The following is a 25,935-nucleotide window of genomic DNA, read 5'->3' as shown; positions in this document are numbered from 1 at the left end:
TTGCAAACCATTGCATACTAGTTTTATTTATATTTTAAAGAGTGTTCATACATTTTTTATAAACAGGGTGATAAAACCAACCTCATTTTAGCTACACATAAGAATATAGATTACATACCTTGCTATGGAGTCCCACAGGCCTTTGCTTTCACTATTTTCACTTAGGAGATCTTCATTGATCTTGTCTGCCTTCTTCTGCACCTATGAAAGGAGACAAAAATCAATGACTTCTCAGTGATTTCATCATCAGAACTAGCAATACAAACTCCTCAACTTGTGACCTGCTGAAGAGAATCAGAATAACATTCACTCAAATGAGTAATCTACAATACTTATTACTTATCCAAGAAACTTCACTCACTCTGACTTTGATGATCTTACTGTGGAAACTGTTCAGCACAACTATGACATCACCAGCATCTGCAGGGGAATCCGTTCCATCATGGCTGAAAAGTGGATAGAGTTCTTTATAAGTTCTTGTGCTTCTGGCAATAATGTCCCATGCCAATTGGCTAGTATATTAGGAATAAACCAAAGCTATATTGTGATCAATGCACTCTGTACATTTTTTCTTCAAATAGCTACATCAACACATTAAAATGCTTCTACAAGCTATATAAATTCTATATACATTTACAGATGCACTCAACCAGTCAATCTGGGTGAGGGTGGTTAACATGTTTCACCCAATGCAATAATGCAAGGAAAATGTATGGTATCTCTTCTCATGAAGTATTCAACAGGAACTAATGGACAGACTCTGAGAACACACTAAAAAGTTGATACTGGGAGAGCTGCCAAGGTCACTCCAACCATATTCATTACCCTCTATCATTAAGAATGGCTTTACCATTATTTTATCCATCAGTACTTCCAAGCCATGCTGTACATATGGGTAGATTTATTAAAAAAGTCTGTGATGTATTAATAAAACTGGCCTTTCACTGTAATTGCTTTAGGGCTGATTTACCCAGTAGAGAATGTGTTACGGCAGGTGGGATCTGTAGGGTTTGATGGTGAAACACTAGACAGTACTGTAATCTTCAAGAGGAGATAAACACTGGGCCCTGATGCACACAGAGCCATTACAAGCCCAATGCTTACTAAAGGCAAAAAAACAACCTCATAACTATAATAAATGCCCCCTAATTGTTCTGCCCAAAGTGTACCCCTCCCTTGGTTTAAACTATGCACAAAAGCTACTTTTGTTATGTTCCCTGTGGTCAGTGAACAACTCAGCATTTAGGGCTTGTGTTAGGGAGCACCAGAGATCAATCTGTACCATTGCTCTGAGGAGAGGAACGTTAGCCATCTCATTCATCGCTGTCAGGGCAAGGCGCAGTGGCAGCAAAGGGTACTAAAAGAAAATGTAGACTCTGGGACTACAGAGCTGAGACACTCCCACTAGGCTCTGATCAGCCACCTAACCAGAGAAGAGTGCCGCTAACCACAAGAATAATGACACTGCCAAGGTGAAAAATGACATCACCTCTTAGCTTCACCTGGAGGATTGGGGAATAAATCTTGGTTGTCTGAAATGATTCCGAGGGCTGTATGTGTCCTTAATCTTAGGTGAGGATAGCCACAGTGTACAATATCCGTGATTGTAGGGACATCTAGTATGATGCAGTACAGCTGCTCATGCCTCAAATACAATATTTGGATTTGAGCCATCATCACAACTGGACAGCGAGGGATTATTGTTCCTTGTGTTGAATAAAAGTTTCATAATTTTCCCATGAAAGATAAGAGTTTGATTTACTTGAGATAAAAGGAAACATATTCATTATAGTGCAGCTGCATGATTAAAAGAATACAAGAGATTAACAACTGCAATTCCCTCAACATGCGTCATATCTACCAGAAAACTTTTTTTTTATTTTTTAAATTTCAACAGAGTAAATTAAACAACGCCAACACACTATGTCTAGTATATGCAGCCTCTAACACCAATGCTGTCTCAAGTAAAAAACATTCTGCTGCTGCTATTTTGCAGTCTGGGGTGGATGTCGTGGCAGGTGACCAGCTGACTCATCCCTCTACTCTGTCTTCTGTTTAATAGCACCCCTTTCCTCCTACTTGTCTCTCCCCCTCTGTGTTGAGCAGAACTCCCTGCACTAATCAAAACCTTGAGTTGCTACAGTGTCAGCGCTCTCTAAGTTACCATAGTGATGGGTTTCATAGTTACCGGTATGAAATAGAAAGGTACCTGAAAACAACCTTGATGAGAAACCACCTAATTAGCATCTACATTTCTTTTTCACCCAAAAAGAACTCACTTGCTCTGTTCATATGCATACCTATACAATATCTATCTATCTATTTTTGAAAATAAAACTATTCTACCCACATGGTATATTAAGTTTTCTGACAATATAGATGTTTTCTGATTTTCTTCTATGAAGCAAAAAGCGGAAACCTTCCTCCTGTACTGGAAACCAGCTCTGAGTAAAGACTGTGATGTATTTCATCAAGTATCAAGAAAACATCTCTCAATATGTGTGGACACTGGAGTTTGGGGGTCACTTCATATTCCAGAAGGTCAATGATCAGACACATACTTCAATATCAAATAAGGCTTGTCTTCAGTATATGGCCGAAAGGAAAGTCTGTGAGGAATGGGCTACGATTCCTCAGGAGCAGTGGCAGAACATCTGCTATAAATCTGTATGGAATTATTTGAGGGGGAAACTGTTGAATACCCACGAGATGATTTGATAAATATCCTCTGATCTTCCTTTACGTAGTTTCAGGGTCCAAGCACCAGGATTGGCTTTCAGCTGGAAATATCCCTGTTGTGGTCGAAAGAGCAAGAACATTTAGCGTGAGCATGCAATTACAGTGACATACTGCTATATTAATGTCATTTTTTCAAGAAAACTGTCTTTGGTAACCCAAATATCAAGTTGAGAGGATTTCTGACCAAGTTAGCCATGACAATAGTGTCATACATGAGCGGGTCCTGACTCATGCCTAAGGTAAATTGCAGTCCACGAGGAGGTTGGCCGGTTGACAGGTCGAAGCAGTGGCCCTCCATCAAGAGGTGCTCCAGCTCATACTCTGCTGCCACAAGTCCGCTCACCTGGATTGAAATCACAAATTACATAGGACAAAAAAAACCACTTTAACACTTAAAGTGTTAACTGATAAATTGGAAGCACATTGGCTGTATGCTAGTAGTCATTAAAGTCACCTCCTGCAGGTGGATGTTATCTAAGTCATGGGGGCTGCGGACAGCCTGTACCATCCAGCTCTCTGGTGTGATCATATTTAGGGTCAGAAGAGGAGATTCTGGGAGGTCCATGAAGCGGGCTACTGGTCCTGAAGATACGGTGTCATTGGCCAAGAAAGTTACATCAGACTCCAAAACAAAGCGGTAAAAACTGCAATGAGAGAGTTGATCACATATCACATGTTGTTAATTTGCATCAATAGCTTGCAAATGAATAGTGAATACTAGACTTTTAAAAAATGCACTGCTGTCAACATCTTCAAACAAGTCACACTGTACTATTTACCAAGCACTAAAATGATGACATGGTGTGTAACAGTCTTCATCCTTTAACTGGACAGACATGGCCTGTTGTGATTGCTGGGTAATATACGACCACTTCCAAGTAAGGAATCTAATACTATTACTTTTCAATGTTCCGGCCCAGCTTTCCTCCTTTATTACTCAGACTTGTTGCAGACACCAGCTCCCGGCTAGTCTTTATCCTGATTGCTTTTCTTGAGTGTATTCTCTGACACCAATGACTTACAATAAGAGTAGATAATATGACAGATCATAAACATTACCAGTGCTATTCTGTTATTGTTTACTCAGAATGCTTTGTTATCAACAAAGGTACCTAACTACATTTTTTATTTACAGGGAGATTTCACAAAGGCTCAGTCTTTCCATATTAGTATTTAGCTTTTGGCCACATATTACAGAGGGGCTGTGGACTACAGATCAGCACAGGTAAGAGATATAGCAGTTATAGTTAAGAAAAAGAAACCAGAAGAAAAACAGTTAAAACTTTAAGAAGTATCCCAAAAATCAAACAAATCAATTCATGCAGGAAAATTGTAGTTCCGATAAAGGAAGTATCTCTGGACGGGCCTATACTACAGTAATATCTAGCATCAAAAAATGAAATTGTATAAATAAAACACATTATAATGGATTAAAAAAGGCTGTAAAATCTGTTGTTATGGATTCGGCATAAGTGCCTCAATTAGAACCACAATTTTTTACATTGCATTGTAAGTTTTCTCTTTGTAGGTTTGTTTTTTAATTTATCCAGAATGGTAATTAATTCCACAACAACTTTAGCTTTTGTCTACTGCTTAGGTACCTACAGTAGGTGAAAGTGAGCGCTGTGTGTAGAGAAAGCAAATAGCAACACAAAATATGGCCCAAAGGCCTATGGTATGAAAGTTGACTGGACACACACAAATCCTTTTTTTGTAGAAGCTGGTCTATTAGACCTCTAGAAACTTTACTGTCAGAAATGAAGCTACAGAACTTTTTGTTCATGTTAAGAATGATGCAGGAGCCTCTGCGAACCATCTTATGGGGCAGTTCTTAAATGAGTTCAAATCCTAAATCAAAAATTGCTATCAACATGTTATACCTAGTCCTCATTAGGCGATAGGAGTTTCGGACCCAGATAGCTGTCACCTTTGCATTCAGAGTTTATTGTTAGTAACTAGCTGGAGACGTGTCTGGGAAACACCGGGTTCTGTGTCAGAGTACAGCTGTGTTTTCCTTCGATCTCAAGGTCTTGGAGATCTTGCCAACTCCTGTGCAGTGACAGAGGTTCGTCTTCCAGAATAAGGTCAACTTTTGGGGCTCTCTCTGCCATGTTGCACTTCAGCAGCCCACTCCTTCATAACGATGTAAGATAGGGCACAAGGGTTTCCACCACTTCCTTGTAAACATGTAACGATCTTTGAACGACAAGGCGTGGAATCAAAGGTAGGGGACTGACCACACACATACCAATAATGTCCATTTTCAATGAAAGCACTGACTTTGGAGTTTTAATACTTGGTAAGAGAACAAGAGCTGCTAAACTCATATCTTTCTTCCTTAAGATTTTAATTAGACCTGCCAATGTACTATTGGCCCCCTCAGTATCAGCGTGAGGACATAAATGCAGGTAACTTCTCTCTCATTTGAGAATATTACATATGCATTTACGTCCATGACAAGCAATTGTTAACGAGTGTGATGGAATGGGGGAACAATAGGAATTACAATTCAATAATTACTAACAGCAGTCATACCATCTGATAAAAACCTGTTAGTGTATTTGGAAAAAAAATCATTTGAGGTCTCTCACTATGCTGCCATTGAAGGACTACAGTAAAAAAAAAACCCAACATGCCACAAATTACACTGGTTGCATGAGTATTGACTATTTCAACCTTCTATTTGTTCCATATTTTATACTTTTATTTTTAGAGCAAGGGCTGAACAGCAACAGTGCAGGCTGTAAGTAATTTACTCAGAGATGCAAGGGGAGGCCCAAAGCAATAAGGTGGTGTTATTAAGCAGATTGCATCTGTGCAGTATAATCTTAAAAAGGGAAATAGATGGGGCAGAGATGCTAAGTCTGCAACAGTCAGAGGATACACAAACAAGCCAAACTGGAAAATTTAATTAATATTGGAACTAACGTTTACCTCTTGAGGGGCATCTCTGACAACCTTGCCCTGCAATTCATAAACAACTGCAGTCTCACATTGACCACTTGACTGAGCACCTGCAGGAGTCACATAAAAAGAGACACAGTTAGTAATCAGTCAGGTTTAGCCCAGCCCAGCAGAGACATACAGAATGAGCCTATTGCTGAACAAAAGAAGCAAAGGCACCTTCAACTTCATTGTCCCTTCACGCCAATTACAGTGAATTAATGACAAAGCATATAGTAGATACCATCTTTTATAGCGGTGGTCAAAATGAGAACGCCAAGTTAAAATTGATTGTTATCCATGTAGTGTACAATACAAAGAGTATTCTGGATCTGTCTGGATGTCTTCACTGGCACAGTGAGTCATATTTTCATATTCACTCAAGTCATATTCTTAACAGCAGCAAGCCTCTGGCAAGATGCAAAAGACATCTAATAGAATTCAGTGAAACTAAACCCTCGGAGGAAACCCTTTCTAAACATTACACGTTCAACGAATCAATAAATTTTTCAGCACACAAAAAATACACAAACTAAGAACTTATTCTATTCTTCTGCTGAATTTGACTAAACCCGAATAATATTTTTCACATGTTGAAAGGTAAAGTATGCTTGAGAATAAACAATGTGCTGAAAATAATATGTGGGTATATAAAATTAAACATCTGCTCAGGCATCAAGTAAGAATAGCAAATAAAAGAAACTACACATTTCAAATTTTGCACTTTTTGCATTCATTGTTATTATTAATTATTATTCACTATTAAGTGATTTTAACGGAATTATTAGAGAAGACAGGAAAATGATCAAGAACACAGCTCACAATCAGTAGAGAGGATATCTTCTGAGCCTCCCTCGTGAGGGGATCAACAATGGCAACAACATCATAGAACACCTCATCGTCACGTGGGGAATGATGGAGAACACTGAGGAGGAGCACACCAAGGCAAATATACCAAAACATGACGTTGCAGAAATTAAAATCAAAAGACTTGCTCTGATCAAAATGGTGGAATGGCAATATTTAGATCTTATATAATAAAACAAAAGTCTTATATATAACTATAATTCAAATAGAGCAGTAATAAAAGAAAAATGTAGTCAACCTGTGGCTGCTTTTGATAAGCTGGACATCCCTCCTGACTTCTCCTTTGGGTGCTGCAGACAGGAGGGCATCAACCTTCATGACCAAGTCACTGGCTCTAAGAAACAAGGTAACGTGTGGTTAGCCCTTCAGTTATTAATGCTATGCATCAAGAGAGACTACAGAATATAACAGGCGATATAGCACACAAAGGGAGACTCTTCTTTATAAAATCAAATCAGATAATTGAAAGTAAAATAGTATTTCACTTTAAAAGGCATTGTCTTCATCATCTGCTAATGATCATATCAGAAAGAAGAGAAATGTTATTTCCAATAGCAAGGCTGAAATACAAAAACTTACAGCTTTGATTTTATTCCCATCTGCTTAACTTTGTCTTTAACTTTCTTTGCAGAAGCGCTCAGTGTAATCTTCTCCAGCAAGTGGAAATCCTCCACAGTAAATTCCTCCTGCTCTTCAAACGGACCAAGGATCTAAGGAAAAGAATGCATTGAGAACTTACAGTATCTCTGCATGTGTTATCTTCCGTTTGTCAAGACAGTGTTCAATATAATATGATGTAATTCTGTTTCATCCACTTAAAGTCTCAACATTCAGTGACTATTTTTTATTTTGGGAGAAGAGTCTTGCCATTGCAGCTGAGGAATGTAGAATCATATTTTAATTGTTACTTCAATATCAGAGGCTGCCCCCTTGATACGTAGCCGTCAGCATTACTGCTACTGAGACATCAGTCATCAGGTCTACACAGTCAGCACATACAGACACCCACAGTTCAGTTTGTGCCACCTGTGACCTTTGAGAGACAGTCATGCTGATTTGACAGTACCAAGGAAGCACTCTGAAAGCACAAGAAGGAAAATCATCCAAAGTGCAGTGGCTTATAGGATCTGTCTCCACACACCAAACAGAAGCAGCAACATTTAATCAATGCCTTAACTTCCTAACAAGGTCTATTTCTAAAGTGATCTAATCATAAATCAGCATTCTGCAATAACTGAGGAGACGCAAATTGAACTGCGTTGGGTAGAGCACACTCACCCTGCCATTGCTGATCACTGCCCGCTGTCCAGGATGCAATTTCAGGGCTTCTCGACAAAAAAGCTGCTGACTACGAATAAAATCCATTTCCAGCGTGTTGAACTTTTTCTCAAAGGCATCCTTGTCCATGCCCTAGAGCAGAATAACAAAAGTTTGTTTCTGTAACATAAATTGATTGCATTGTTGGCTCACATATTTCTGAGGAATGTGTGATATACTGTACGCTCCAATAAACTAACTCATGAATCTTTGCACCTTCACAGTCTGTTCAAAACAAAAGTTATACATTGGCAAAAAGGAATGATGTATGCGAAGCAAAAGAATTATTCACAATATCATTGATGCCTTGCGTCAGCGCAATCACAGCTGCTTTCGAAATATTTCAACCAGAGGACCAAAGCTGTAAGGAATGCATGTGTGTATGTTAAATTAATCAATTTGTAATTAATATAACAAACTCTTAATTAAGCCTGGGTCATTTTGTCCATAACAAATTAAGTGAGGGAGTGTGGAGGGTTTGTGGAGTCAGGTTATTAGTTCCTCCACCATCTCTTCTCAAGAGGACAGGTGAAATACCAATAATGTCAGCACAATCCAGTCAGCAACTCTGTCTGGCAGCCAATAATAAACTCATATCCCTTGACTCTGAGTCTCAACTCACACAGCCAGCTCCTACCTATCTTTCTGTTGCTATTTCCAGCTCATTCTCTCCCAATTGTTTAAGCCTGGTATAATTGAAGGGCAGTTTGTCATGGCTGGTCCCCAATGTAGCCGGTGCTGAATGACATATTTTTGATTGGAGATATGGGAGCTCCTCTGTCAACTGATATGTTGATTAGTGCCTCAGACTTTGTGTTTTTACATGTAATGATGTGTGGGTGGATACTGCACACTACTGAATCATGAACACTAGAGGCTCAGACTGCTTACAGCAACACAGCAATGGTCAGGCTAGAATGAGCACAAGAAGTTCACGCAACCGTGAGCACTGAGTAGGAGCTCAGCTATTCATTCAGGTCCTGGAGACCAGGTATCCAACAGCATTTTTAGTTAAAGATTCAGCGTGTGGAGCCTGGCTTGTGCTGGTGCTGTTGACAGATCAAGTGGAACTGACAGTGAGTAGGCTGCTTGCCTTGGCATCCACAGGCTGTGGAGCATCATGCTCCACAGCCTGTCGAAATCCATTCTTTTAGCTGATGTTTAGGAGAGGAATGAGAAGATGGGCTCATCAATCACCATTTCCCCCTCCGACTGTGCGCTTGAATCAGGAAAGCAGGAGAGAATCTTCTAGTGGTTATACCCAACCTTTATTTCCCTTGTTTTTCCTGTCATGCTGATCAATTGTGCCTAAAACGTTCTCACTCATCACAGTTGACATGCATTTCTCCCATTTTTCAGTAATAAATTTAAATGATGCAACTTTCCGAGACACAACAGGACACCTAAAACCTAAATAATCAATCATAAAAAAATCAGTCACTGCCACCTTAGCAACACTCGCACTGATGGTCGGCACATATTATGTTCTTCAAATTGCAGGAAATGTAGCCTCACACAGACTTCCCCTTATTGTGATCTGCTTTTTCATTTTGAACAGACATCTAGTTCAGCTCCTGAATTCCATGAAATGCTCTTTACCATAATACAGATTTCATGATAAATATTAAAACAGGTACAGATTCATAACAGATTTGATCTTTATTTAGCAACCCATAACATGTAATAAACAAAAGATGGGATTTTATAATAAACTTACCAGGCATTCATTTGTTCAACACAGTAGATGATAGCTTTAGTTTTCTAATTGGCCTCAACTGCTTGCAGCAGACAATGCTGACGTTTACTGCTCATGTTGATGTGTGCTTTCTGGTAGGATACATCCTATTCTGACAAATACTACTTTTGTGAAATTACTTCATTCTGTGTATCAGCAAAGATCACACATGCTGGAAAAACCAGAATGACATGAATACGCTATTTTGGTTATGCTCAGAGAAGAGTTACATGAGTTAAAGAAATATTATATACCCACAACATGTTGTATTCATGTTTAAAGCATGAATAACTGGAAAAAAGGCCAAGCCTCAGTGCAGTGCGACAGTTAATACGAGTTTGATGATTGGCCAAGTTTAGACAATTAATGATGATGATGATGATGATGATACTTTCAGCTGATCTTAAAACACAACATTACACATTCATTCATTCGTTAATTTTCCCAACCACTTTTGTCCGCTGTCACAGGTCGCAGGGAGCTGGAGCCTATCCCAGCTGGCTTAGAGCACGAGGCAGGGGAAATTCCAGGCGCAACACCAGTGCACCGCAGAGACAACACTACACAGTTCAGATACTGACATGATGGTCAGTCACTAACTGTTCACTTTTCCTTCAGACTGACAAACCGGACCATCTGACGAGACATGAGGCTCGTTTTTAGGACTTTAGGATACTGGTTGGGTCAATAGCTTGACTTTCATTAAAGTCCCATAACACTTCAAGAAACACAAAAACAGAACATTTCATTTACCTCAATCAGTAAGTCCTTCATTTTGGTCCCCTTCTCGAGATGCTGGCTGATTTTCTCTTTCAAAAGTTTTAGCACAAACTCTGCTGCAGCCTTGTTCTTCTGGGTGAGCAGAGAGGCCCAGATAGCCCTGTACAGCACAGTCTTGTCTTTACTGGGCTTTCCACTGGGGTTATCTATCACTCCCACACGCACTCCAGGACTGGCCTCCTACTTGCACACGCACACAAACATGCACAGAGAACTGATATAATTCACACAAATATCACAATTTCTTGAATCTCCAGAGACTACAGGTGAAAAAGGTGCTGATCAAGTAATGGTAACACTAATGATTCTTTTCCTCCTCTTTTCAATCTTTAGGCAATTTTCCATTGAACATATTCCTGCTTGTTTTTTCACATTTTATACACGTTTTAGAAATTTACTTATAAGCACATAGAGAAATTGTTTTGTTTTATTTCAGAATTAAAGCTTTATTTTATTGGGACCTCTCTTGTAATCTGAAAATTCCTCACTGCTTCTATTTGTATGTTGTACAGTTTCTACGTTTTACAGTGGAATGAAGCTGCAGGGATAGCATTTTTGATTTGCATATGCAAAAAAAGTTGTTTGCAGAATTTATGTACCCTATTCATTCCTTCCAAAAAAATTTCAAGAACAAAAATCCTGGCCTGGTTGTGGGATACTAGATTAATTTCAGATTTATATTTATGTTTTTAATGCATGAAAAACAATACATAAATAAAAGACAGATTATACAGAAAACTGTAGGTCATACCTTACATATAATTTGAATATAGAAACTAAATGTACTGGATGAATGGGAAGAACCAGTAGTAGGAGATAATAAAACTCACAAGATGTTTCAGAGCACTGAGCAACAGTTTTGTTCCTGAGTCCTTGTCAAAGTCTGCAGCTATCCACAGAGTCACAGCACTGATCCCATCCTCACCTAAGGTATAAGAGCACAACCACTTTAAAGACTGAGCTTGGAGTGAAAGGGCAATCCACACTGACTTCACCTGCAGTTTTGTGACAACTGTGCAATAAACTGATAAATAATCAGTTCCAGCCATGGACAAATAAATTAAGGAGGATGCTTAAAAGGCATTTAGTCAAAGTTATTAATCATTTAAGAAGGTTAGGTTATTCTTTTACACAGACAGTAGGATGAAAGTGAGAAGGAAAATAAATGAAATTGGATGCTCATGTGGGAGAGACAGGCATCTTGTAATGTACCTATAAGAATCGTATTTGTTTTCCAGTGGTTTAGCCAAAAAACAAGTCAGCTGATCAGCTCATCCACAGAAAAAGGATGACAATCAGCCTCCTCCTCAATATGACAGGTACGCTCCAGGCTTGAGTACTAAAATGCATCCCTGACAACCATTAGGACTACTGGCCCAAAGCCAGACAGCACAGACCAAGCAATTATCTTGTTGGAAGCCCAGCATGTCTACTTTAACAAAGGTCAATTTCACACTTTCACAGATCAGTAAAGCAGTGCGAGATTCTTTTTTTTTTACATACCACTCATTTTAAGGTTTTCAACAAGTAAACCCAGACTTGTTGTTTTCCATAAATTACAAGGTGGGGATGCTTGAGTAAGAGCTTCACAATGTTGCTTGTCATTGCGTTACTAAACATGAAATGGTGTCATCAAAAATTGAGTTTGGGTAATGAAGTTAGTGGCTCCTTACCCTTATTTGTAAAGTACTTCATTCTCTTAGCCATCACAGATGTTTTGTCTCTTGATTCTAAGAACGAAAACATGGTTGCATCCTCCCAATCATCTACAACTGCAAGGCAAGAACGAACAAGTCAGCAAACTGAGATAAATGATAGTGAAATATAGGCAATTTAGAATAATTTAAAGAAACAGGTCACCTGGTTTGGCAGTGAAGTCCAGATACTGTCTGTCAGGGCTCAGGATAAATGTGTTAATTCTGGGAACCACGTTGGCTTGATCCATTATATGGTCAACTACATCTGACACCTCTGTTAACTGACCCTGTATCGGTACAACAAAAAATACAATCAATGTTACCGAAAAAAATCTTTTTTTCATGTACATGAAAGTTGATTCATCAGAAAATGCCATAACACAGTGAGGGCGAGTGAGAAAAATCTATATATTAATACAGCTAAATGCAACAAAAATGCTTTATGTTTTGTTGTGTATGTCGTGTCTTGTTTTAGTTAGTGATTAAATGAAGATTCTTATTAAAAGTTAATAAGGAGCGAAATATTGCGTATTACTGTCATAGTACTGAAACTACCAAAGCAAAATTGCACTTTGTGGAGAATTTTCAATTCTGTTAGTGCAAATGAATAAGAAGGCTCTCAACACAACAATGTAAGCTCGGCAGATTGAACACCAAGAGTTTCTTTCTGTATAGACATGTCATACCATGAAGACAGCTCTCTGGAGGGTGGTGGTCGTGTCCATTATGCGCTGCAGAATAATAGTTTCCAGTTCATCTGGGTCCATCTCATCTGGGCTCAGAGTGACTCCATTAAATAAAGCCAGAGGTAAAGCGCCCAGGCCAGTCTTCCTATAGAAGTGGGCACCATCCTAAAGCAGACAAAATATAGATGTTCAGAATTCTCATTGTTTTACTCTTAATGCCAACATACAGAGAGAAACAACAAAGACTTATTTCATTGAATTACCTGACGCCTGTCATCATACTCGGATTCTACACCTAGGATCCTTTCAGCATTGGCTTTAGGGAATTTTTTCTTCAGGTAAGCAGAGACTGTATCAACAGTTAACATCTCCCCTACATCTAGTTTTTGGTACAGCTGCAAAAAGAGTGGAAAGTCACATCAATTTTGATCAACACCTTCTTATATGAATATTTTCAAAAAATATTGGACAAGCTGATACCTGAATACCACTAACTAATCTAGTCCTATATCTCAAACTGTGTGATAACACAATGTACAATGAAAAAAAATTACTTTTGAGGCCTGAAGAGATGAGCTAGTTAGGAGTCGGCTATAGTGACTGCTCAAAAAGTTCTAAAAACAAGAGATTTGTAGAGGAGACATTCTTACAGAAAACAGGGACATCAGGGCCTGGGATAAATCGTACTCCTCTGTTATGTAATTCAGCAGTCGGTAAAATCCAACCCCTGCATCTGAGAACCCATCAATCTCATCTTTGGTGTTGACAACAAACACAAATCCAATTCTATAAAAAGAGGAACACAAGTATTCAATTTGTAGGTAAAATGAGAATCCCTAGCTGTTAAGATTATAAATGCCAAGAGTGGAGCATAGAAACAGCTGTGGAGGTATGAGAAATAACAATACCAACCTCAGGGGTATCTTGTGCTTGTAAAACAGCTCTGCTAGTTTCACCAGCTCAACACTTTCTCCTTGCACTGGATCAAGGAATAGCACCTAACAACACAAGTGTCGCCATCAAATCTGCATCATAATCCATTACAAATATTCAGTACGTTTGTTCACAGGTGACTTAAAGAACTTCAGGAGGTCCTCTCTATTATTAGAGTGTATTTGTCCGTATACAAAAATGTACCTTCCTATATTTTTTTTTTGGGGGGGGGGATATTAGTCTGCGTGTTACAGAAGAGCCAGAAGCATCTTTTGGAAACTAACCAGGTTGAAGAAATTACGTCTGATCTGCCGGATGACTCCAGGAAAGGTGGCTCTGAGGAGTTCCTGTACGCCTGACGGCCAGCTGCGGTACACTGGGTCATTCTCTATGTCGTTCATCCACTGGAAAATGTATAATAAAAAGAGTACTTGTATGAAAATAAAGAAATTCATGAGTTGAGTCAAATAAAATAGAAAACCAATCTTGAAATGCATGGTAACTATCTCACTCTGGGAAAGCAGTGGTGTTTTCTGTACTCTCGATGGTCGGGATAGAATATGAAATGAAAATATTCAAATTTAGTCTGGTTTATCTGACAATTTTGTTTATATCTAAAAGCACATTGGTTTTCAGTAAAGTGTGATTGATATAACTTGTGACAATTAATATACTGCAGTTCAGAGTGATTGTGCTTTCTGACTCAGGACCTGCATCTTCTACCACTAACCTTTCATTAACAAATGGTGTGTATCCAATGCTTGAATTTTTGGATGCAGTAGCTCCACTTGATATGAATGATTCATTTTGGTGCTGATCACATTCTCTATTCACAATATTGTCTTGTCAAACACTCAACTATGTTGATCACTTACATGAGGTAAGTTCTGAAAACATTTCTTTTTTGTTCTACACCTTAATGATTTAACAAATTGATGTCAGAAGTGTACATAAGATTAATATGCCCTGACAAATTGACCAGTTTGTTCAATAAAGAAGTACTTTCACTTAAATTAATTACATTTTAATAAGCGGGTGTGAACATTAGTGGTGCGTAGACAGGCATGCATGGTCAAAATAAATGATTTGTAGCATGAATTAGAATGAGCAGCACTCTTGCATACTGAGTCTGTTTACATTGTGTCTCTGTATAACAATGGAGACTTTAATTAATTAAGGCATGAGTCAAACAGCTAAGTACAAATGAAGGGACGTCTGAAACTCTTCCATCTTTATGGTTTATGGGTTTGCTTGTGTAAGACAAACTTAGTGTTATTCTACACATATTGACTTCCAAGATCGTTCCTGTATTTCTTTGCCAAATTAGGAAAGTTTTACTCTAATAAATGGTTTCATGGAGGCACTGAAAATATCAAGACCATTACCTGCCATTTGAATCCAACCTATGCAACAAACCATGGTAAACGACTCAAAATTATACATCCAACTAGATCTGTTATTGCTGATCAAAACAGCTTTAACAGCGGTCTTTCTGTAACTGGGGCACAGTGTAATAGTCAAACTGCAATCACCTACCCCACACACTCCTTGTGTGTCTCTAGTAAATCAACAATCTTTATCTCTGTAAGGGGAGATGTATGCTGGAATAACAGATCTCTTGGTTGCCTCTGGAACAGTTTAATATCTTCCCTTCCTTGTTATTTTTCAGTACCTAGAATATCGGAATGGGTGAAGGGGCAAAAAATTCCAGCTTGAAAGTTTTTAATTTGATGTATTTTACTGGCCAACTTCCCCATTAATAACTGAAGTTATTTGGGTGCTGGAGAATGATGTAAACACCTAAATGATTCACTAATTTACAGCCCAGTGCAACTACACAAATAAGGGATATCACCTGCAGAATAATGTCCTTTGAGAGGACTCACCATTATAGCTGGATGTCTGATATCTAAGGCATAGCTGTCATCCACAGTATTCACAGGCAACCTCAACAGCTTGCCCTGATGTTCACCTTTTACGCCCAGGTTATGAAGCCCCTCTAACACCCTGGCCTCTCCTCTGAGGATATCCAAAATACTGAAAATACAAACTCACATGTTATCTTTTTATTCACATCAGCATTAGTTGTGTTTTGTATTAAAATGAAGTCTGCAACAGGATTACAGAGCCAATGCATTCATTAGAGGCTTCCTTATGAGAGCCTATTCATACTAGTACGTACTTGTTCCGGCTGGAGTCCTACCTGAAAGGATTGTGAGTGTCCAGGTCAATGTGCAATCCATTGATGAAGAGCTCCCCATCTCCGGGGTGAACACCAATGGTTTCACTGATATGCTGCAAGAATGAATGCAATAAAAGCATTTGATTAAATGCCAAGAGGGCAAAGTGAGTGACTTAAAGCTGTCCTTCAATGTTATAAGGAGATATGTTATAGAAGTAAGTTGCAGTAGCAAAGTTTACATAGAGCTTTGCAGAAAATGTTATGGACGTCATTTTAGATTCAGATTCGACACTCATTCTCTAGAAATAATGGCTAAGAAAACCAAAGAAAACCTCCTGCACCATCATATAGGAATGCTGTTTATGATATTGCACCTTTTGGTTCTCCTCAATTTCTTTTCTCATTTCCTGCTTTACAGCCACTCTTGTCAGTGATCTGTGGGAACAGTAAAACATGCACAGTCACCATCAGCTTTTACCACATCCCCAGCCTGTAGTAAAATGCCACTTCAAATCTTGCAAAACCTGTGGACCTCAAGATGGTACAATTTCAGTCAATGCGCTGTAAACTGTGACTCTTACGCAGCATGTTTGGTTTCATTAGACATTGTCTGGACTTTCATAAGCACCAAAAAGTTAATTAGAGCTATACAGTAAAGATGGGTTTATTACAGATAACAAATGGGTTTATAAAACACAAATTTACACAATTCAATCCATTCATTCAAATTTGATGAGCCTTGACACTACAACAGAAGCTAGGGCTCCAAAAACACGAATGCAAGTGTGTCAAACACGTTACCCAGTCCCCAAGAAAAGAAAATATCTACCTGGCTTTTGTAGGAAAGTTCTGACTGAGGTCTTGCATGAGCTTCAAAGCATCAAACTTTGGCGCAGACATTATTCTGGCAGCTGCCTGAAAACTAAGATCTGTGGAGATCACCAGTATTTATCAGTTTGCACATTATTTCCGGCTAAATTTAACCAATAAGAGGCAAGGCAACCAAAGAAATAATATGTTATGACATTGTAAACTATCAACGATTTAATCTCCAGTCAATAATTGTGAAATACACAGCAAAAATCTGAAGTGTGATTTACTTTGACGCTTTCAATCATTACACAATTGAAATAAAACATTCTTTTTCTCTAAATACCTTGAAGCTCCCACACTTTGAGAGGGAGCATGTCGTTCGTACTCTCCAGGAGATGCTGGCGAAGCTCATCTAGCTGCTGCTTGAATTCAGGGTGAGATTTTCTTGACAGAGACAAAAGAAAAGGAAACAACACTTACAGTGCATTGATTTCATTTTCACTGTTAAAAAGTCCCAGAACATTTTTTTTTTTTTTATATATACTGGTTTGATCCCCGAAGGGAAATTAAGAAAGCACACTCTAGCTACTGATTACAAATGCATGCATACATATTTGTGAATACAGGCCTCTGTATCACACACACACACAAAGGGGCCTGTAGGCATGCAGGGGAGGTAGAGTGGCAGGCAGCTCCTTCTTGGTGCGCCTCAAATGAGCAATTTGTAAAGGGGACGGCACCTTGCTCAAGGGTGCCTCGGCAGTGCTCCAGAGATGAGCTGACACCTCCCACTGTTAGCTCACCTCCGGGTATTTATGGGATGCTTAGTGGCAATAAAATGTGAAAAATAAATAGCAATGAATATGTTTCAATCAAGAAACTTACTTTAATGTGCCAAAAATGAATCCTTGAACTTCATCATTATTATCATTCTCAGCATTTATAACTGTCCTTGAATCTACAAAGAAAAAGGTACATATTGTTGTCTTGGACACAGCAAGAACAAGTACAGAATGTTTGATACCAACTAACCTTTTACTTTGGTGTCATCCACAGCTTTGTATTCTGTGCTTTTGATAGCCAACTCAACACCGTACCCAGATAAAAGCATTTTTTGAGGTTTTGGCTCCTGTGAGCATTGAGGAGCAGAGTAGTCGGTTAGATGAAAGTGAAGTAATCTATAACAGTTTAAAGTTTTGTTTGTATGTGCAACACTGTGACAATAATCATGACAACTGCAGATCAGTCCCCAGGGGGTTGCCTCCTGCCTGCACCTTCATAAACTTTATGAACAGAATGATGAACAGATGGTTACATGCAACAGCAGATTCACTGCATTCAATATTGATGTAAGCATCACTCAGAATAAAAAACACTGTCTATCTTTCACAAGAAAAATTTCACAACTACATCATAGTACATTATAGGTAGACAGTTAATAAGTGCTGATTTAAACTAGTAATTTCCTAACTGCTTAAAAAAAAAACCCAAGATAAAAAGTCCTACATTAAAGAGTACTGTCTGCAATGGACGCAGAAGTTGGGGTTAGATACCTTTATTGTAGTTTACAATTTGTTTCCATAGGCACTATATTGAAAGTGCATTATATTGAAGAACATGTAGCTCAAGTATAGATAAAACTGTGGATATCTAATAGAAATATGCTGCATAAGGCTTTGACTGCATAAGTACTTAGAAGCAAGATAATTCCTTGGGAATTGATAGAATTTTAATTTGAAAAGAAAGATTAACAGACTATCATGAGGTCCATTTGTGTGAAAAAGAAAAGATACATGCATAAATCTAGATTACAAGATAACTTCCTGAGAGGTACAGCAAACCATATTACTGACTATTATTTAATGGCTGTAAAAGCATTGCTACTCACCAATACAAAATGCCTCAGTACATATATGACTGTGCCCTCTTCAGCCTTCCCTGACAGCACCTTATGGAAAGCGGCAAATTTCTTGGTTCCTATCTCGGCATAGAGGATCACAACTGGCACATCTGTGTTATCAACTCTTGGATATGTGTGATCATTCTTGTATAAACATGGCTTTGGCCTGAAAACATTTGAAAATGCTTTTTAAAGACCTTTCTGAAATAAAATCATTCAGCAATTTCTTCATTCATCAGAAGTAAAATGTTGACACTTAAAATGTCAAACACAGTTTTAAAAAGTCCTTCTAGTTTGTTTTAGTAAGAAACTAGAAGGGCTTTTGGACAATACCTTCCTTCACGAATTCCCCAAATTCTTATGTGTTCAAAATATCGCCAGTACCACTAATAATGAAAAAGGAGTGTGTGGTAGTATCTACAGATATCCAGCATGTGCCTGCTCTTTCTTTCTCTTATAAAATTTATGAATGTTTTGTGGACCTTTCTATAACTCTGCCTTTGGGAGTGGGTTTGAAACACTCTGCAGGGTAAGAGGTCAGACTCTAGGCTGCAAATGTATCGATCAGGTTACACTGCTTTCTCCATCTTTTATCTGCTCTAGCTTTCCCGCACATGTATAAAGAGATGCAGGTGAATGTGTGTTTAAAGTGTATTTCATCCGAATACAAAAACAAAACAACAAATAAGAAAAACTATGCATAAATATCTATAGATTGTGTAGAGTTGTGTCCATATCTATGCAAGATGGAAAACAAAACCTCCTTGGAGACAGCAACAACTGAGTAAATTTTTCATCTTCTGACATACAGACTTTATCTATAATGTGGAACACAATGTGAATCTGTGTTACCTGCCTGCAGCTGCCTTCAGGAGCTTCTTGACTTCCTTAGTACTGCAGGTACGTTGACCATGAATGGAGACAAAGGCAGGGCAAGCCTCAGGCGGAGGTTCGTCACTTGCTATCTGTCAAGGAGAGAGATGAAATATTCTCATTCTCTTATTAATTCAATCAGTTAAGTAACTTTACTCTCAACATTCTCCAGCAAATCAAAAGAGCATTTACACAACGTAGCATGATGCCTTGTTTCACCAGCCAAATGCCATTATTCACTCAAATATATTTCAAAACAAGACAAAACGGTGTAGTTCAATAAAACTTCTTGCACAGACCACTTTCTTGTGTAACCTTTTGTGCACTTAGAAATGCGACATTAGCCAAACAGCATGCGAAGAATGATAAAAACAACAGAATCTGTATGAAGACCAGTCCTACACCATTAAGCACTTTTTCCATTCCTATGCTGCTCCAGGCTAGGTCGTTATGGTAAATGACAATTGGTTCTCAACTGACTCACCTGCTTAAATAAAGGTTAAATAAGTTAAAAAATTAAAGAAAATAATATAATGTGGCCAAACGTTAAATTGTAGTTAAAAGTGGAGCATCACAGTTCTGAATAAATTATTTTTCAACTGACTGCTTTGGGAGACAAGCAAATAAGAGTATCGCAATATAATGATACTAATTAATATAATGTCAATCACATCAATTAAAATTCAAAATAATCTGTACTGATGCCATAGTAGAATACTTGGAAGTCTGAGATTACTTTTTAATTTAACATGGACAGTGTCTGTACACTAGTTTGTCCGAAACCGGTTTGAAGACCTTCCAAAATGTGATTTTCATCTTATTCTATTCAAGATTTTGAAGTAGTTGAATAAATTCAAAATCATTTTCACTGGTCTCTCAGCATGTACCTACAGTATAATCTATCAGGTTACAGTTTATACCCAAATCTCTACAGAATTAATTTGTAGTAAAGACTTAGAAAGAATTTAATAAATGTTCTAAATTCAAATTTAGTTTGATGGCAGTTATAATGACCGATATGCTTCCTTGCAGTGCATAATATCCAGTGAGAAATGCTGTCTACATTTGGAGTACTTCCAGAAGAGATAAAGAGTTTCATAATGTGATACAACGTCTATCACTTGAAGCTCAAAAGCAAAATCTGTAAGCTTGTGGACTGCAAGCCTTTAAATATGGATGGTGTTGCACAAAAGCTACACATTCTAAAACGTGGTTGATTTATAGACATCTTTAAGCCACCAGCAAAGAATCTCTTCAATCACACATACAGGTGGCCCCCAGGATTTGTGTAACCTAATCCCTATCCCACCAAATGCGAAACATGGACACAACTACCACTTCTGTTCCTGAATAATGGTGCTTTTGCAGAACATTCTGATGTCACAGCTTTTTGATACAGAATTTAATAATTCTAACATTTTGTTCTTGCAGGCAACTGCTTGAAATCTCGTGGCAGTCAATTTCTCAAATTATGGTCAATATCTGTTTTGTGAGGTGTGATTAATCTTCACTTTTTAAGACCATTGCAGAAAGTATTCAGGTAAGCTATTGGGGAACCATGACCACCAAATTCTATGCCAAGATATTTTTTATTTTTGTGTATGACTTACAGTATGCCATGTTACATTTCATAAAAAACAAAAGCAACCTGTGTAAACAAAAAATGAAAATATAAAATAGTTATCTTATTCAACAAGGTAATAAAGTAGCAAGAGTAAACCTTGATAGAAGAGGTTGACATTACAAAGATGAATAGTCATTCAGGAAGTCATAAATGATCCAAAGAAAACATTGGTCAGTGTTCAAAGCTTCATAACTCAAAATAATTATTAAAATCAGACAAGCATGATAGTGGCAATATAATGAAGGAATGCTTCAGGGTCAGGACAACATAAAAAAATAACTGAATCTTATAATGGCATACCATTGTGGATACATCAGGAGGTGTGGCAGTTTCTTACTCTAGTAAAAATTGTGCAAATGAGCAACAGTATTTTCTGGCTTCAACTACCTTCTTACTATCTGGAACAGTTTTTAAAGTTGATCAAACAATGTATACACCATTCATCACATCATCATTCACGGTTTGCTTTAATTTGACTTTTCACTGCTAAGCCCTCAAATCAAAAAAATTTTCAGTGATCAACCTCTGCAATGAGCACCTTGCTTTAGTCTTTGTAGTCAACCTATCCATCTTTCCCTCACTGATAGTCCAACAAAGGACATCAGAACATTCACAAGTTATTTACACTGATCAATCATGGATGTTTGGAGGACGACACTGGGACGAGTGGAGGGAAGACATTGTCCCCACAATTTACTGCAGAATGCTGTGTTTACAGGTGTTTACCACACGGTTTTAAAGATCTGAATTTTATTGCCAAAGTACATCTGGTGATGGAATCTGAGTTTTAAGAATGAGGCCCCTGAACCCCTTTGAGGTAGTCGTTGCTTGCTTATCAACTCTTCAGCTTAACTACATTTGAGTTCCTTCAAAAAGTACTCTGGGCCAAAACTCCACCACAGCTGTGTCAAACGCTGAACTCCAGCTACCAGGGGCATTCAGTTTCAGTTGTTGAACAGTTGAACAAACAGCATTCAGCAAACGGACGGACAGATGGATGCATGGATGGACAGATATTTTATTCAACCTTACAGACACAATTTTAAAAAACATTAACAGATGTGACAGCAAACCATAGACAGGCTAAAAAGAGCAACCAAAATGTAAATGGCATACTCATTTAAAACTTGAATATTGTGTTTGCTCTTATTGTGTTACTCTGACTTTTTGGTGAAGATCTAACTGTTTATATGAGATGGCATTACATCACTGTATACTCCTCTGCTGCTGCTGCACTGTCCATCCAAACCCTCTGCTCCAATTTTGCCTGCTGACCCGGCATGGCATTTTTGTTGACTCAGTGAAAAGTATTTGGGTCTCCACTGACATTTAGCATCTATTGCTATTTTTTCTTTCCCTCCTCCTTATGCAACTTTAACTTAACTATCAAAATTATTTCTACCTCTTCCTCTGCCGTGAGCATGGTATTGCTTAATTCACACCCACCTGCTTTAAATTCAGAAACTGTGTGGCCACATTCTCCATAACTTTAAAGTGTCATTTTAGAGGATTATGATATGTTAAACAGCAAATTGCATTTCAAAAGTTTAATAAGTCATTTAAATTTAGAGATGTTTTGGATCAGTGTAACATTGAGCAACTTTTATCATATCCAAACATTAAACAAGTGGCAAAGGTGCAAATCTCTGAACAAAACTGAGAAAGAAAGAGATTACAGTATTTCCAAACTTTGTGAGAACATTTTGTGCCCTAATTGTTCTAATAATTCTGTGATAAATATGATAATTCTGTTCTTATACATTACCAAAAACCTTTAATTTTGTTCCAAAACTATTCCTGATAGACAAATAAAACAAGTACATAAGTAATCAAACCTACCTGCTGGGATGCATGAACAGCTGGTGAGTATGACCGAAGGGCCAGGGCAAATTTGAGGAGATTTACTTGAAGATCTGAGAGGAACTGTCCAGCCTTTTTGAGGATCAAGTTGTAGTATGAGCGCACAGATTCTGTGAAGGCACATAAATAGTAGTAACAATGGTGAATTTCAGCGGATAAGCATATTCGTTATAATGCAAAATTTACATTTAATCAAAAAAGTAATAAAAAAACCAGACACCTCCATGCTTGTATACAGTGAGCTCTTTCACAGTGTCAACAAACTGCCAGAATTTTTCGTTCCCATCTTCTCCGATAAACTCACTGTACAAAAGATGACAGAATGGTGTACATTAGTGAAACCACAGTATGTCCATAAGTAACCAATTTGAAACCACCTATCGATTAGAACTAGAGTTGATGCAATAATTTCATTTTTTTGCTTGTAATACTTAACCTAAGATTCCCAGTCTTTGTGCAAGTGTTCCAGCTCAGCGCTATACAAACCTTAATAGTAAGCAGTTATAAGGACTACATTATCATAGAAGACGAAAAATCTTACTTTGAATTCCAACTTTTCTAGGAAAACTATTAACAGCACTTGTGATAAAACAAAACAAAACTGCTGACTCATAATAAGTAAAATATTCTCAACAGATACATGATATGATCCACTAAAGGGAACAATTATGTAAGGAGTCAAATACAGTGTAAAAAAATGACAGTACTTTATCTCGGTCATCTTAATTTTCAAAATCGCTAAAATCCAAATACTAATAGAATATAGAATTTGATTGATCACCTAGCCCCAGTCATCACAAAATGAGGCAAGAGAAAGTTCATACAATTTACTGTATCATTCTGCTGTCTATCTAATATTGACCTTTTTGACTACCCAAAGGATATAACTGCTTCTTTCGTCATGAATTGACCTTTGGTCTTTTGGTTTATGTCTATGTCCTCCTTTTCCTTTTCCTCATGTGGATTCAAGGTGAATTGCATTTATGATGCTATGTTATGACTGTATCATACCATCAATGAGACTTGGGTCATATTTCCATTTCTGTTGCAAAAGCTTGTATAATGTTTGCTTCCATCAATTAAAAATGTCAGTAAAGATACAAAAGAAAACAAAGTATGATGAGAAAATGATCTAAACGTGGAAATAAATGCATGCATTTGGGGGACCTTATGTCATCGCTTCGTTCTGACAATCCTAGCTGGGACTGTTCATGGCAGATTTGTCTGACGTCAGGTACACATGTCGAATGAGGAGTACCTCGTCTCCAGGAGAAAGGGCGTCATGTCCCACTTTGCTTTTAAGCTGGCAGTGACGCCTTTGGCTGCTGACATGACGTGATGTGTGTTCAGCAGCAGCAGTGACAGCACAATAATATTCCTCCTCATGTTGACATAACATGAACCTGCAGTGACAGACAGCAGACACCAATGCAGTCAGAACAGCTCCTTTGGCTCTCAGTGCCACGTAGCGAAGTTACTTCAAGTTACTATCTGTTCTAAACCACAACACTGGAACACAAAGACGTGTTTACAAGAACCCTGAAATGCGGAGAACGTTGCAGTGGAATATATTGGTAAAGACACTTGAGCTGTCACCATGTTGTTTGTTAGCTAAGTTACGTTACACGCTGAAATGGGCTTCAGGGGAGAGGATTTAACTTTAGCTATAGCATAAACCTGATTAGTCGTGACTGAGAGCGGCACACTTGCGTATAGAAAGTCGTCTATGTCTACCACTTATTCCGGAAAATAACAAATTAATAACAAGTGAGTAATGTTTTGCCAATTATGTATTACTCATTACTCACCCCGTTAACGACGGTGACCGCTTCCTTACAAAGTAAAGGCTTCAGGCGGGTATTTTGGGTATCTGAAGACCCGTGTAGCTTCCAAGTTGCCGGTGATGCCCAATATTATGGTGGCCCGCGATGACCGTTATTCGCACAAGATAGAAATATGAAAAGAAAAATAAAGTATAGCTCTTATTGTTTTGGACACGAGTGTTACCTAGTTTTTTATAAACATAATTAGTGAAAAGGATAGGAATGTTTCCAGGAAACTACATGTTAAAGTTACAATTTAGCCTGGCACGGCGTGGACAGCTAAAGAGACAGCCGCCGTAGCTCAAACGCTTTACCCACCAAACAAACTGCGTGTTCTAACGGGGCTGCGGCGTCAGTAGGAAGCGCTGCGTGTGTCAGGTCTGACCCCGCAGCCAGCTGCATGGGACACGACCCAAGTCTTCAAATACTGTAATATTCAACACGAAAGGCAAGAGAAGTCTTTATGGATCCACGGAAATAATTTGATTGCTGCAGCAGCAAAAGAAATAAGCAGAATAAATTGACAAATTTTAAGGAAAACATTGCATCTATAAGGGGGGGTTGAATTAATCACATTTTATGAAGCTGAATGTGGTTAATATGAGTTACATACGCCGATAGTTATGCTCTTACTGAATAAATAACATTTATGATAGTTTATTACTGTGTTATTGCTGCATTTCTTATTCGATTAGATTAAATAATTTACGGACAATATCCAGTTGTGCATCACTTATTAAGTAAAACTAGTGAAATACAGTATTTACCTTTCTCCCCACTCAAAAAAAAAAAATCTGGGTAAAGAGAATCCAAACAGCCACTCAAATTTTGCACATTTCAATGATAATGATAAACTACATTAAACTTCCCATAAAGGCACCGAACAGTGCCCCTCGTTTGCCCCCAAAACAGCTTTTTATACCTAAATTCCCATACATAAATTAGCAGAATAGAGAATACACTTCTTTGTTAAGCAGAAATCACAGGATAAGATTGGAAAGACAACAGCATAATTGTAAGTGGATACAGTAAAAACAATGAATGCCCCATTACTGTATATTGTTATTGTTTGTAAGTATGTAAGTATGCTGTTTTGATGATGATAATATAATGACTGACAAAACTTGCAGTACCATGATACTTATTTTGTCTTCATTTGACAA

General features: G+C 38.0%; 1 protein-coding gene across 1 annotated transcript in view; it reads right to left on the bottom strand.

The window, feature by feature from the left end:
• Nucleotides 1-24,973, bottom strand: part of uggt2 (UDP-glucose glycoprotein glucosyltransferase 2) — a 39,210-nt gene extending 14,237 nt beyond the window's left edge. Inside the window, exons 1-32 of the mRNA XM_068328753.1 lie at nucleotides 24,758-24,973; nucleotides 24,208-24,352; nucleotides 23,170-23,252; nucleotides 22,929-23,059; nucleotides 19,445-19,557; nucleotides 18,581-18,758; nucleotides 17,725-17,821; nucleotides 17,578-17,650; nucleotides 17,036-17,136; nucleotides 16,709-16,808; nucleotides 16,254-16,314; nucleotides 15,901-15,992; nucleotides 15,584-15,734; nucleotides 13,982-14,101; nucleotides 13,677-13,762; nucleotides 13,415-13,550; nucleotides 13,028-13,159; nucleotides 12,765-12,929; nucleotides 12,242-12,365; nucleotides 12,055-12,153; nucleotides 11,212-11,306; nucleotides 10,355-10,561; nucleotides 7,828-7,959; nucleotides 7,129-7,259; nucleotides 6,788-6,883; nucleotides 6,505-6,607; nucleotides 5,674-5,753; nucleotides 3,194-3,383; nucleotides 2,924-3,082; nucleotides 2,707-2,792; nucleotides 362-446; nucleotides 119-201 (exon numbers count right to left, since the gene is read on the bottom strand). Of these exons, the coding sequence (XP_068184854.1) occupies nucleotides 119-201; nucleotides 362-446; nucleotides 2,707-2,792; nucleotides 2,924-3,082; nucleotides 3,194-3,383; nucleotides 5,674-5,753; nucleotides 6,505-6,607; nucleotides 6,788-6,883; nucleotides 7,129-7,259; nucleotides 7,828-7,959; nucleotides 10,355-10,561; nucleotides 11,212-11,306; nucleotides 12,055-12,153; nucleotides 12,242-12,365; nucleotides 12,765-12,929; nucleotides 13,028-13,159; nucleotides 13,415-13,550; nucleotides 13,677-13,762; nucleotides 13,982-14,101; nucleotides 15,584-15,734; nucleotides 15,901-15,992; nucleotides 16,254-16,314; nucleotides 16,709-16,808; nucleotides 17,036-17,136; nucleotides 17,578-17,650; nucleotides 17,725-17,821; nucleotides 18,581-18,758; nucleotides 19,445-19,557; nucleotides 22,929-23,059; nucleotides 23,170-23,252; nucleotides 24,208-24,335 (3,617 nt within the window). The 5' untranslated portion in view covers nucleotides 24,336-24,352; nucleotides 24,758-24,973. The remainder of the gene's footprint in view (nucleotides 1-118; nucleotides 202-361; nucleotides 447-2,706; nucleotides 2,793-2,923; nucleotides 3,083-3,193; nucleotides 3,384-5,673; nucleotides 5,754-6,504; nucleotides 6,608-6,787; nucleotides 6,884-7,128; nucleotides 7,260-7,827; nucleotides 7,960-10,354; nucleotides 10,562-11,211; nucleotides 11,307-12,054; nucleotides 12,154-12,241; nucleotides 12,366-12,764; nucleotides 12,930-13,027; nucleotides 13,160-13,414; nucleotides 13,551-13,676; nucleotides 13,763-13,981; nucleotides 14,102-15,583; nucleotides 15,735-15,900; nucleotides 15,993-16,253; nucleotides 16,315-16,708; nucleotides 16,809-17,035; nucleotides 17,137-17,577; nucleotides 17,651-17,724; nucleotides 17,822-18,580; nucleotides 18,759-19,444; nucleotides 19,558-22,928; nucleotides 23,060-23,169; nucleotides 23,253-24,207; nucleotides 24,353-24,757) is intronic.
• Between the last annotated feature and the right edge of the window lie 962 nt (nucleotides 24,974-25,935).

The sequence above is a fragment of the Antennarius striatus genome, chromosome 12, assembly GCF_040054535.1.
Source record: "Antennarius striatus isolate MH-2024 chromosome 12, ASM4005453v1, whole genome shotgun sequence".
NCBI classification, from domain to species: domain Eukaryota; kingdom Metazoa; phylum Chordata; class Actinopteri; order Lophiiformes; family Antennariidae; genus Antennarius; species Antennarius striatus.
The sequence above is the reverse complement of the archived record's forward strand: the minus strand, read 5'-3'. Positions and strand labels throughout refer to the sequence as shown.